The sequence below is a fragment of the Erinaceus europaeus genome, chromosome 11 (genome assembly GCF_950295315.1).
Source record: "Erinaceus europaeus chromosome 11, mEriEur2.1, whole genome shotgun sequence".
In the NCBI taxonomy this organism is placed as follows: Eukaryota; Metazoa; Chordata; class Mammalia; order Eulipotyphla; family Erinaceidae; genus Erinaceus; species Erinaceus europaeus.
The window spans coordinates 21304059-21317326 of record NC_080172.1 but is presented as its reverse complement, the minus strand read 5'-3'; the positions used below and the strand labels follow the sequence as shown (position 1 = coordinate 21317326).

Sequence of the window (13268 nt, the reverse complement as noted above, 5' to 3'; positions counted from 1 at the left end):
CTAGTGAAAACTCTTAAGGGTCAGAAGGTGAATTAGCTAGGGGAGTACATGTCTTCCATGAATGAGCTCCTGAGTTTAGACCCTGGTACCACATGGAAAATTATGGGCTCCACAAATGTTGAAGTGGTATGTTCACATTTCTCTTTCTAGCTGTACTTCATTTTATTTACTTATTTTACCAGAGCACCGCTCAGCTCTGATTTATGGTGGTGTGTGTGGGGGGGGGAGACTGAACCTGGGACTTCAGAGCCTCAGGCATGAGAGTCTCTCTGCATAACCATTATGCTGTCTCCCCCATCTTCTCTCCTTCTATCATTTACTCCCACTCTACTCTGTCCCATCCAGCCACACACACACACACACATCTATTATATAGAATTAAAAAGGAGGGGAAAAAAAGACCTGTCCAAGAATGCTGCTCATCAATGTTGAGCATGGACAAAATAGTCAAAAACAACTGAAAACAATGAGAATATTCTAGCATAAGCTGCTGATTTAGAACATCCTTATGGTAACTCCATGTGAAATAAGATTATACAGTGATTAGTATAACATTATAGAAAATATTTGGGGCCGGGTAGTGGCGCAATTGGTTGAGTGCACATGTTACAATGCACAAGGACCGAGGTTCGAGCCCCCGGTCCCTATCTGCAGGGGGAAAGCTTTGAGAGTGGTGAAGCAGGGCTGCAGGTGTCTCTCTGTCTCTCTCCTTTTCTATCTCCCCCTCTCAATTTCTGAATGTTTCTATCCAACAAATAGAAATAAAGATAATTAAAAAAAAAGAAAATATTTAATGGCATTCCATTTTATGGCACATTATAATAAAAAATGATGTAAAACAATATATACACACAGCATTTGCTCTTACTGTGTATATCCTCATGTACTAAGATATGTATAAAATATCTGGCAAGTTTACACTAATATTACTAGGAGATATATTGGTGATGGAACTTTATTTCTTATTTACCTCTATGTTGTCAAGTGAGCACAAGACTTTACTAGTGAAGAAAAAAACCTTAAGAAACTAAAGAAAAATTCATTGTCCACAAGACTCTTGTGCACTTGTATGAGATCAGAACTTAATCTCACCTTGACTCCCGATGAGGATGTGCCACTCACAGAGGTAAAATCACAAACTATGAAGGCTACGAGGTATGTACTCATTTTCACAGTAGTTTCAAAATGATCTTCCAAGAGGCCTCCTTCGAGTGCAATTGTCTTAACCTACACAAAGGGAAGGAATCAGTATCTGAAAACTGTGGCATTTATAACATTTATGATTAGACCGGGAAAGTGAGAGAAAAGTCTGATGAGAGACACTTGATGCTTTTAGTTAGAGGGCACTGAGAATGAGGGAAGTGTAGGGCAGCTGTTCGGTTATAGTGTATAGTTTTTGGTTCTATCCCCAGCACCAGAGGTACAAGAAATCCAGGAGTAGTGGTGCAGTTCTCTTTCTCTCTCTGTTCTCTGTCTCTCCTTCTCCCCTTTCTTTTTTTATTTGTTCATTTATTTATTTATTTGGACAGAGACAGAGAGAAATTGAGAGGGAAGGGGGAGGTAGAGAGGGAGAGAGACAGAGAGACACCTGCAGCACCACTTCACCACACATAGAGCTTTCCCCTCACAGGTGGAGACTGGGGGCTTGAACCTGGGTCCTTGTGCACTGTAACACACGCACTCAATCAGGTGCACCACTGCCCAACCCTCTCTCTCCTTTCTTATTCCTCTGTTTCTTTTTATCTTTCACTGTCTTACATCTTAAGGTGAAAAATATTGTGCTGTGGAGACGGCTCAGTGACAATGTAACGTTCACACATTAAACTCTGGGACTGACCTCTGGCACCACATGTTTGCAAGCAATGGCTTCTCTGTGACCTTTCCTTCCTTTACTTTATTCCTTGGCTTTCTTGAAGACACAGTGTACTGTTTTGGGGATTGTAAAATGATGCTAAATATTCTGTTGTTTGAAAGCACAAAAACATTTTGATATTTCTTTCTGGAAATGCAATAACATCTAACACTGGAAAAATTCAAGTAGTATGCCTCTAAGTCAAAACGCCAGAGAATGAAGTCCTACCTGCTATCCATTGTACTATAAATATTAATCTCTGCTGCAGAAGAAAACAGGAAGCAAAACTGTGCCAGTTCCTTTGCTTTATCTTTTAATCCTCTTGTGTGTGTGTGTGTGTGTGTGTGTGTGTGTGTGTGTGTGTGTGTGTGTGTGTGTGTGTGAGGTAGGTGTCATTTCACAGGTGAGAAAACAGTCTCAAAATCACTAATTAAATTGTCATGGTCAGATGGTTAGTTCCATGACAGGACCAAGGTGTGTATGTGACTGTGTGACTCTAAAGGTGTTGCTCATTCTTTCACTTGCTGTGCGACACCTTGAGTCACAGTCTTATTTTATCTTGGCTTCATCTTGGCTTCATTGACTCAGCAATGAAAGCTGTCCAGTCAAGAAAGTCATTAGAGTTGAAGTTTCTGCCTTTCTCCTGAGGAAGCAAAAGTTCTCAGTATGCAAACTGACCAGTTATATCCTTCCAGTTCCTGAGTAATCACTGACATCTGCATTCATTCTCTCCAGGTCGATTGTCTAGAGAGGACCTCCCCATGGCCCAATGGCCCCGTGGGTGCGGGATGGATGCAAATCCAATAACATAAAAATATTGTTTTCTTCAAACTGTTAATAACTATTAAACTATACTTCTCCTGTTCCAACACATGCATCTCATGCCAACACTCCCTTCAAGTTTTCAGACTGGGAGCAGGTTTTTATTATTTTTTTTATATTTATTTATTTATTCCCTTTTGTTGCCCTTGTTGTTCCGTATTGTTGTAGTTATTATTGATGTCTTTGTTGTTGGATAGGACAGAGAGAAATGGCAGTCCCTGTGCTTTGTGCCACATGAAGACTGAGAGCAGGTTTACTGAAAATGTTTTATGTATTTAGATAAGATTACAATTTGCTTTTAGTGAGAAAATAGCTTCAACTATGAGCAGAAAACTGCCTAGCCTATTTCAATAAATGTTAATGCTAGTAAGTTCTACAAAATTAAGTTGTGCAGAAAATGAAGTTTTACAGAATCCTACCTAAAAAGTAAATAAATAAGTTCCAAACAAAGCAGAAGACACTGAGAAAACACTCTAAGAAAGGCAGGGGCATGGGAGTCGGGCGGTAGTGCAACGGGTTAAGCGCACGTGGCATGAAGCGCAAGGACCGGCATAAATCCTAGTTCGAGCCCCCGGCTCCCCACCTGCAGGGGAGTCCCTTCACAGGCGGTGAAGCAGGTCTGCAGGTGTCTGTCTTTCTCTCCCCCTCTCTGTCTTACGCTCCTCTCTCCATTTCTCTCTGTCCTATCTAACAACAACAACTAGAACAACAATGGCAACAAAAGGGAAAATAAATAAATATAAAAAAAGAAAAGAAAAAATAAAACAGGGGCAACAGAAAGGCAGGGGCAGATAGAGAACTATAGTTTTTTTACCCTTAGTCAGCAAATTAATTTTGCCCACAAAAATCTGTTTTTAGGTGTCTGATATAGCTACAGTTTTGCGGGTACCTATTCCTAGCCATTGTAATTGTAGCCTGATGACCAGACTGAGCAGCAAATGATTTAGTCAAGTGTGTGGAGAGTGAGAGGAGGTGAAAGGGAGGTTGTGTGACTATGGGGGAAATGAGAGACTATGATTAAACAGCTGGTGGCAGAAATGGTCAGGAACAGATGTTCATTCCCTCTGATTTCTGCCCCTAGATAAAGATGCAGCACAAAGACATTCCGGATTGTTCAGGAAACTGAAGTGACCCATGTCGATTAGCACTGCCATAAATGGAAGCTTATGGCGTATTCATGTGCATTCTTCCAGGACGGTATGTACTGTAAGCTCCAACTGTAAAACAATCACTGCTGGGCAAATATTTAACTGTTTTCTCAACGTGAAGGGGTCTCTCCTTGCATATAGCAGATGCCACCAACAGGTACATACATATTCCATTAAGGAATGAAAAGAACAAAGACATGCTCATGAGACATGCTGCCTCTATTAGTGTATGGGCAGATACTTCAATTTTCCTTTAATCTTGTACTCTTTTTTCTTTGTTAGGTTAGAATTTTTTTTTTTTTTGTCACTACTGAGGCTTCTTAGCTTCAGGACTACTTTTGCAGATAAAAATAAAAAGACAGAGAACAGAGATAGAGATAGAAGAACACCATAGTTCCAAAGCTTCCTCCAGTACAGAAGAGGCTGGACTTGTACCTAGCTTGCTCATGTGGCAAAGCAGGCACCTTCCTAGGTGAGCTATCTTGCCAGCCTACATCTGATAGTTTTAACTCAACAAATTGTGAGCTGAGTAATTGAAACTTAGTCCCATCAGTCAAGAGTCCATCTTAAGTGCCACAATTAATACCCAGAAAGTATGTCCCCCTTTTTTTGTTGTTGTAGTGATTATTGCTGTTGTTGTTGATGTCATCGTTGTTGGACAGGAAAGAGAGAAATGGAGAGAGGAGGGGAAGATAGAAAGGGGGAGAGAAAGAAAGACACCTGCAAACCTGCTTTACTGCCTGTGAAGCAACTCCCCTGCAGGTGGGGAACCGGGGGCTCCAACCATGATCCTTATGCTTTGTAAATACATAGAAAGTATGACTATGGCATTATTTCAGTTTTTTTTCTTAACCGAATACAAGAATCTGAATTGGGGATCTCAACAGTAAACAGTAGTGTTTCCTGAAAAAAAAATGCATGACCCAGAAAGCTGGTCCAGTCACTACAGCATTGTAAATACTTATGGGCTGTATAAAGTGTTTTCAAAGTGCTTACTTATTTGTCCTAAATATGAGAAGTGACCATAGAGCTTCTGAAGACAGAAATTTAAATTCTAATGATGATAATCTGAGTTTGCATCACGTTAATGAAAGAGATTTACTTATCATTTTCTATCCTCCATGCATATTTGCATAAGCATATATTAATAAAAATCTGCCAGGAGTTCTACCAGTAGCTCACATTACCAAATGCAAGGACCTGGGTTACAGCCCTGGCTTCCACTTGAGAGTGCCAACAAGGGGAGGCTTCAGGACCAGTGAACTGGAGCCTTAGTGTCTCTCCTTCCTTGCTCTCTTTCCTTCTCTATATATTTCCTTAATCTATATATTTCTCTATAATTTCCTTAATCTATATATTTCTGTCACCTTAATCTAAAGGCCCCAACAATAACTCTGTTATCAAAAGAAAACACCAACCAAAAGAAAAATAAAAGTCTGTCGGGGGAGATTGCATTGTCACTAGATAAACACTTTAAAAAATGACTTGGAGTTAAGGTAGCAGATCATTTTGACCTAAAAAAATGAGAGGGCTAATTAAATTCTGTCTGTAAGACCACGGCAAAACTATGGGATAAGTATCATGTGGAGTGTTGTCACTTTTTTCCCTTGATCTGTTCTGTCACTATGACAAAGTAAATATCATTTGCAGTATTAGACATAAACCTAGGGAAATTCAACATCTTGCTTATCCACTCATTTCTCCCCTGCGTCCCTGAAGGCTGCCACTACAAAGGGCCAGAAGAACAGGGCAGAGCCACCTGCTGGCTTATGGTGACTTGGCTGCTTTTGAATTCCTGCTCCTGCTGAAACACTGACAGGAAGGCATCTATTTTTGTCCTACTTTCTGAAACAGTGTTGGGGAAATATATTACATCTTATTCAATAGCACAAATGGCAAGTACAACACTAATAAGGAAATCTCAACTGAAGCTCAGAGTTCTCCTGTGTCTTTCGGAAGCACTTTGTTACATGAATCAAATAGAAATGTTCAATGGTCTCTTTCAATTAAATTGATAGTCACAGGAACAACAAGGACAACAAAAGGGGGGTGGATGGCCTCCAGGAGCAGTGGATTCATGGTGCAGGCACTGAGCCTCAGCAATAATCCTGGAGGCAAAAGAAAAAAAAAAAAAGAAAAAAATGGGTAGTCACAATAAATGTTGTTCGTAACTAAATTGAAGATTCTTGGTACGTAATAACAACAACAAAAAACTTCTAAATTTATCATAGACTACCAGGTGGGTATATCCTGAGGTGGGGCCCAAGCAGGGTCTTCTAGGCAGTTGCCACTCCGAATGTGCTTCCTGGTCTAGCAGCAGTGGTACCACCTGGGAGTTTATCAGCAGCCTCTGAGCCTTACTCCAAGACTTGCTGAATCCCCCGCTCTGTCTTCCCCTCCTCTCTCCATTTCTCTCTGTCCTATCCAACAACGATGACATCAATAATAACTACAACAATAAAACAACAAGGACAACGAAAGGGAATAAATAAATAAATATAAAAATTTAAAAAAAAAAAGACTTGCTGAATCAGAACCTGAGTCTTAACAAGGTCCTCAAGGTGCTAGGGCAAGGGGAAACGTTGAATTTAATTTCTTTCTGAACAACATTTATTGTGACTATGCATTTTAATTGAAAGAGACCATTGAACTTTTTTAAAAATATATTTTTTATTTTATTTATTTATTCCCTTTTGTTGCCCTTGTTGTTTTATTGTTGTAGTTATTATTGTCGTCGTTGTTGGATAGGACAGAGAGAAACGGAGAGAGGAGGGGAAGACCGAGAGGGGGAGAGAAAGATAGACACCTGCAGACCTGCTTCACCGCCTGTGAAGCGACTCCCCTGCAGGTGGGGAGCCGGGGTTTGAACCGGGATCCTTATGCCGGTCCTTGTGCTTTGCACCACCTGCGCTTAACCCGCTGCGCAACAGCCCGACTCCCGACCATTGAACTTTTTAAAAATTAATTTAATAATGATCGACAAGACCATAGAATAAGAGGGGTACAATTCTTTTTTTTTTTTTTTTTCTTTTTTACCAGAGCACTGTTCAGCTCTGGCTTATGGTTGTGTGGGGGATTGAACCTGAGACTTCGGAGCCTCAGGCATGTAAGTTTCTTTGCATAACCATTATGCTATCTACCCCCACCCCAAGAGGGGTACGATTCTACACAATTCCCACAACTGTTGAACATTTCTATTGGTCTCATGTTTATACTCAAAACAAAGAGCTGTGGTGTATCGCCCTCTCTTGCTCTCTCTCTCTTTTTTTCTATCTGAATGAAATAGCAACCTGGCGTAGTGAAATCATGCAGGTGTGAGGTCCTGGTTATATAGCAAAGTAGACGGATGATAGATAGATAAATAGATAGACAACTGATAGATATAAATGAAGACTATTTTCACATGCACACGAATGAACTATAAAAAAACTCCCCTAGTTATGTTAAAATGTAGATGAGTGGCAGTTATTTTATAATGTGCACATGGATAATACAGATGTGTGGCTTAAATCAAAAGAACAAAGAAAATACTTAGAACACAAAAGCATAAAGAGACCATCTTGAGAATGATTCAGCAGTTTCTGTAAGTGACAGTACCTTTGGCATATTGGATAATGCAATGTGTCTGCTCTCTCTTCTTATCTTGATTGAAAAGTTAGCCTTGAACAACGGTTCATCGAAGCAAGGGAAAGCCATTCGAGCCTCAGTTGGCTCAAAATCTGTTACTGCTACTATCCTGTAAAAAGATGAATTGATAATCAGAATACACAAGTGAAACCAAGAAATGAATTCATCCCTTTAGCATAAAGCTTATCAAATCTGGTGGTGAGATATCTTAAAATTTTTTCAAACTAACCTTAATGAATTTAGATCCTCTTTTTGATGAAAATGGAGATAAAAATTTAATCAGTACCTACCAGTTTGGCCAAAATGGCCTTTGGGGAAGAACACTAAACATATATGATCTCTCTCATTCTATTGGTATGCAAGGGTATGAAGGACCAGGGAGTTTCAACAAGCTTATTGGGGTGCTTGGTGAGTAATTAACTGAGGCAGCCGTGCCCAATTTAACATCAAAATTGACCAGGCAATTAGTAATTCAGAACCATATCTAATGCTGAGGCAGTCTCAGTTGAAATAAAGTGAATAATTGGGTAAATGATTGATGTCTTAGGCTGAGTTCCCAGGCAGCAGAGCCCGATTTATTAAGAACACACAGCCAAAAGAAATAGGCAAAGAAGTGAAAGAGGGACAAGGGAAAGGAAGACACCAGGCCAGAGCCTGTTTCAGCCTGATCTTTGGGAATGCTGGGTGGAAACTAAACCTTCATGCTTCCCCTACTGTAGACAGGGAGTTGTCTATGTGAGGTTACACTCCCAGATTATTCTTTTTCTCTTCCTGCCAGCCAAGCAGCTCCAGTCTTCAGGCTGTAGTAAGCAGCTAGACACTGAAAAATCCCTATACTTCATTGCTTTGATAGTACTTGAAATTGTTTAATTACAAATTTTCTCTCTGGATTTACAACTTTAATTACAAGGCAAATCTGGAAAAGCAGATTTTGAGTAGAGAGGGAAAGAAGACTAGAACAGCTCAAAGATGAGAAAAACAGTAAGATGATCCAGGAAAGAACAAGAGGAAAATATTTGGACAAATTTGCCTCAATTAATTTTGTTTCTATGACAAACTATGAGTATAGGACTAGAAAGTCATACGATTTCCTTTCTTTCTATTTTTGTAATTTTTAAATTATATTTATTAATTGGATAGAGACAGCCAGAAATCAGAGAGCACCTGTAGCACTGCTTCACCACTCACAAAGCTTTCCCCCTGCAGGTGGGGATCGGGGCTTGAGGCCAGGTCCTTGAGTAATGTAACATGTGTACTCAACCAGGTGTGCCATCGCCCAGCCCCAATCCATATGATTTTCTTGGGTCCTCAGAGTTTTATTTGGACTGGGAGCAGCTACGGCAACTACAAAAGATACCATATACTGGGAATGATTTTCAATAATATGATTTTTATTATAACTATTCTACACTGAAAAAAAGAAGAAAAATATTTTGACAATTAATTTTAGTGGGCAAGGTTAGATAGCATAATGATTATGCAAACAGACTTTCATACCTGAGGCTCTATAGTCAGTCCCAGGTTCAATCTTCTGCACTACCATAAACCAGAGCTGAACAGTGCTCTGATAAAAAAAAAAAAAGTAAAAAAACTCTGGGGTTGGGGGAGGGTTCAGGTCCCAGAACATGATGGCAGAGGAGGACCTAGTGGAGATTGAATTGCTTTGTGGAAAACTAGGAAATGTTATGCCTGTATGACCTATTGTATTTTACTTTCAACTGTAAACCATTAATTCCCCCAATAAAGAAATTAAACATAATAATTTTAGCTCTACATAAAAGCTATTTTTATGACTTTTGAAGAACTATTGTAGACTAAATCTTTAAGTTAATTTGTATATGCATATACATATACATACACACACAGTGTGTGTGTGCATGTGCGTGTGTGTGTGTGTGTGTAAGAGACCTATAAGAATTACTTAATATTATCCTATGGATAATCCAACATACAAGTTATAGTTACGAGGCAATGAAGTATGACAAGAACTGACTAGTTAATCAGAAACAGCCTGCATCTAATTACAGAGGAAATTCTGGAATGTCTTTCAGCTCTTACTCCAGAAAACTTTGTCCCTGCAGTTTCCTATATCTCCCCAAATAATATCCTGGAAATCTATTTTCTTTGGCTGGAAAACTTGTGACATTGTCAACCATTGTTACATAGTGCCTTAGTGAGAAGTTGCTGATAAATTTCCTAGCCCATTCTGTTCTGAACTTGAGAACAGAGTCCTGAGAATTGAGGTTACAGTGAGAGAAAGTGACTGGAAGAGAAGTGAAAGAGATGAGACTGGTCAAGTTATCCTAGTGGAGGTTGTGAGATGGGCATATAAGCTGTCCCAGGATGGTAAGCATCTAAGATGGCAAGGGGAGGGCTAGAATACAGCAGATGCTGCTAAAGTCATCAGCCAATGACCCTCCTGCACTGCTTTTGGGAATGTCAATTGGTCAAACCCCTGTGGAGAACAGTCTGGAGAACTCTCAAAAGGCTAGAAATGGACCTACCCTATGACCTTGCAATTCCTCTCCTGGGGAGATATCCTAAGGAACCAAACACACCCATCAAAAAGATTTGTGAATACCCATGTTCATAGCAGCACAAGTTGTAACAGCCAAAACCTGGAAGCGACCCAGGTGTCCAACAAGCAATGAGTGGCTGAGCAAGTTGTGGTATATATATACAATGGAATACTACTCAGCTATTAAAAATAGTGAATCCACCTTCTTCACCCCATATTGGATGGAGCTTGAAAATATCATGTTAAGTGAAATAAGTCAGAATCAGAAGGGTGAATATGGGATGATCTCACTCACAGGCAGAAGTTGAAAAACAAGATCAGAAGAGAAAACACAAGTAGAACCTGAACCGGAATTGGTGTATTGCACTAAAGTAAAAGACTCTGGGGTGGATGGGTAGGGGGGAAGATACAGGTCCAAAAATGATGACAGAGGACCCAGTGGGGGTTGTATTGTTATATGGAAAACTGGGAAATGTTATGCACGTACAGTCTATTGTATTTACTGTCGAATGTAAAACATTAATTCCTCAATAAAGAAATTTTTTTAAAAAGAAAGAAAATATCATGTTAAGTGAGATAAGTCAGAAATAAAAGAATTAATATGGGATGATCTCACTCTTAGAAAGAAGTTGAAAAACAAGATCAGAAGGGAAAACACAAAGCAGAACTTGGACTGGAGTTGGTGTATTGCACCAAAGTAAAAGACTCTGGGGTGGGGAGGGGGAGGGCTCAGGTCCTGGAACATAATGTCAGAGGAGGAGCTAGAGAGGGTTGGATTACTATGTGGAAAACTGGGAAATGTTACGCATGTACGGAATATTGTATTTTACTGTTGACTGTAAACCATTAATCTTTCAATAAAGAAATTTTTTTAAAAATCTGTCTTTTGTGTCCTCCAAAATAAACCAAATTCAATCACTAACCTTCATAAACACCATCACTAGCTTTGCCTAAGTCGCTATTGCTGTTTTTACTCAACATCAACTCAGGACCTTTCAATGCCTTCCTGTTGTACGAGAGTGAAAGCCTAAATGTCTCATAAATGGCTCTAAATCTCTACATGATCTTATCTCTGTATAGTTTCCTTCTCTCACTTGTTGCACTGAAGCTACACTGATCCTTTTTCAGTCAGTCCCACCGTACAGTCCTTACATTTGTTGCTTTATTTTCTAGACTTGCTTGGCTTTGAGATAGTCTTACAATTGTCTCCCCTTTAAAGCAGAATTCTGGTCTCAGTTTAAATGTTCTGTTACTGAGCAATGACTTGTCTGACCACTGGGAAAAAAGCTGTATCAGTCCTTTGTATACTTACTGTCTACCACGCCATCTTATTATTTATTTATTTGTTTATTTATTGGATAAAGACAGAAATTGAGAGGGAAGGGGGGAATAGAGAGGAAGAGCGACAGAAAGATACCTGCAGCACTGCTCCACTACTCACAAAGCTTTCCCCCTACAGATGGGGACAAGGAGCTTGAACCTGGATCCTTGCTCAGAGTAACATGTGCGCTCAACCAGGTGCCACCACTTGCCAACACTACCTTATTTTGTTTCATAGAATTTACCACTTACCTTATCCACTTAATTTATGCTGTTTAGTTGACTGCCTCTTTCACCTTCCTCCCCACTGTATATTCAGTGCCTACCTAGAACAGTACCTGGTACATAGCACATGCTCAGTAAATAAGAGTTGTTCAAACAGATTACTATTTTTGGACACTGCAAATTTGTTTGTTCTTGCTTCCTATATCTAAACCATACCATTTCCTAAACAATGTTCACACTCTCATTTCCTCTCTCTACTGAAATCTCACATATCCTTATGGACCCAGGTTTACGTTTTCTAAGAAACCTTTTCTTTTTTTCTTAAGCCTTAATTTATTTACTTTCCCTTTTGTTGTCCTTGTTGTTTTTGATTGTTGTTGTAGTAATTGTTGTTGTTATTGATGTTGTCGTTGGCAGGACAGAGAGAAATGGAGAGAGGAGGGGAAGACAGAGAGGGGGAGAGAAAGATAGATACCTGCAGACCTGCTTCACCACATGTGAAGCGAACCCCCCACCCCCACAGGTGGTTACTTGAACCCTGTTCCTTGTGCTGGTCCTTGGGCTTTGCACCATGTGCACTTAACCCTCCATACTACTGCCCGACTGAAACATTCTATTTCAACTCACACATGTACGTTTGTCCTATCAGTCACACAATGGTCTTTTCTCATAGCTACTTTTGTCCCCGGCTGTTTATGTCTCTAGATCCTTTCTTCCTCATTTTTATTTACAGAGATGTTCTTAATGGTAGAGCTTCTGCTGAGCTTCCACCATTAATCGAGCTTTTACCAATGACTGCTGAACCATGCCTCTGGCAGAGAAGTAACCCACAAGTAAAGTATCCTCTTACCTTGTTTCACCACCAAGAGTTCTATAAGTGCTTTTGTAAAATCCTTCAAAGCCATCAGCTAATTTGGCCTGGAAATCAATAGTCACATAGTATCTCAAATCAGCAGTGAGTTTTTCTGGAACCAGCAGTGCAATTTGGTGGTGAGCAGGATAACTCAAAACAGTGAGCTTTTTTCCTGGTGCCATATACCGAAAATCTTCTTTAGAATGAAGGGTCGCACTTAGGATTTCAAGGTCTTTGCTGTGCAAGATGATAAATTGGGTGGCTTCTCTCACCACAACTTCAATCTTCTCGGATGCAACAAAGTTCAAGGAAGTGAGATTTGGGTGGACAACCAGGTCATAGTGGAGGGGAAAGACTGTGTTGGGGAGTCTTAGCTCCCTCCAAGGAAATGGATCCCCATTGGTGGCTACAGGGAAAGTCCCAGGGTTCTGATTTAACTGATCCATAGATGGTGTTGAGAACTGAAAACAAATGCATATTTGGGGCAGGCTGATTGCTGAGTAGTAAAATCCTATGAAAATATTAAATATTAGTTTTCTGCATGAATTAACCATTGTAGAGGACTGAAATACTAAATCACTTCCTTAGGAGACAAGTTAACCATCCAGATTAAAGCTCCTAGTTCTTCATAGCACTGTGTTGGCTCCAGATAGATCACACACGATCTGAAGAATATGTTAATGGAAAAAGAGTGAATCTAGAAAGAAAAAAACATAGCATGAAGAAAAACAGTTCATTAAAAATAAATGATTATATATGAATGGCGAATATATGAACTCTGTCAGAATCAGACCAAATGCTCCGAAATATAGCAGAAATTTAGCTATCAACTAGTTTACCAAATTAAAAAACAGCCTAAAATGGCAGAACTCTACCTCAAAAATTACATGAAGCGAATTCACT

The 13268-nt window shown here is 39.7% G+C and overlaps 1 protein-coding gene across 3 annotated transcripts in view; it reads right to left on the bottom strand.

Annotated features, from left to right (window-relative positions):
• The window catches only part of ERAP2 (endoplasmic reticulum aminopeptidase 2), a 51070-nt gene extending 38013 nt beyond the window's left edge, over positions 1–13057 (bottom strand). For all 3 annotated transcript variants that reach the window (XR_009552475.1, XM_007529910.3, XM_060201194.1), the window contains exons 1-3: positions 12363–13057; positions 7420–7558; positions 1093–1227 (exon numbers count right to left, since the gene is read on the bottom strand). Coding sequence is in view for 2 of the 3 variants with exons in the window: in XM_007529910.3 (XP_007529972.2) it covers positions 1093–1227; positions 7420–7558; positions 12363–12919 (831 nt within the window). In the remaining variant the exon portion in view is untranslated. The remainder of the gene's footprint in view (positions 1–1092; positions 1228–7419; positions 7559–12362) is intronic.
• Positions 13058–13268: the final 211 nt, after the last annotated feature.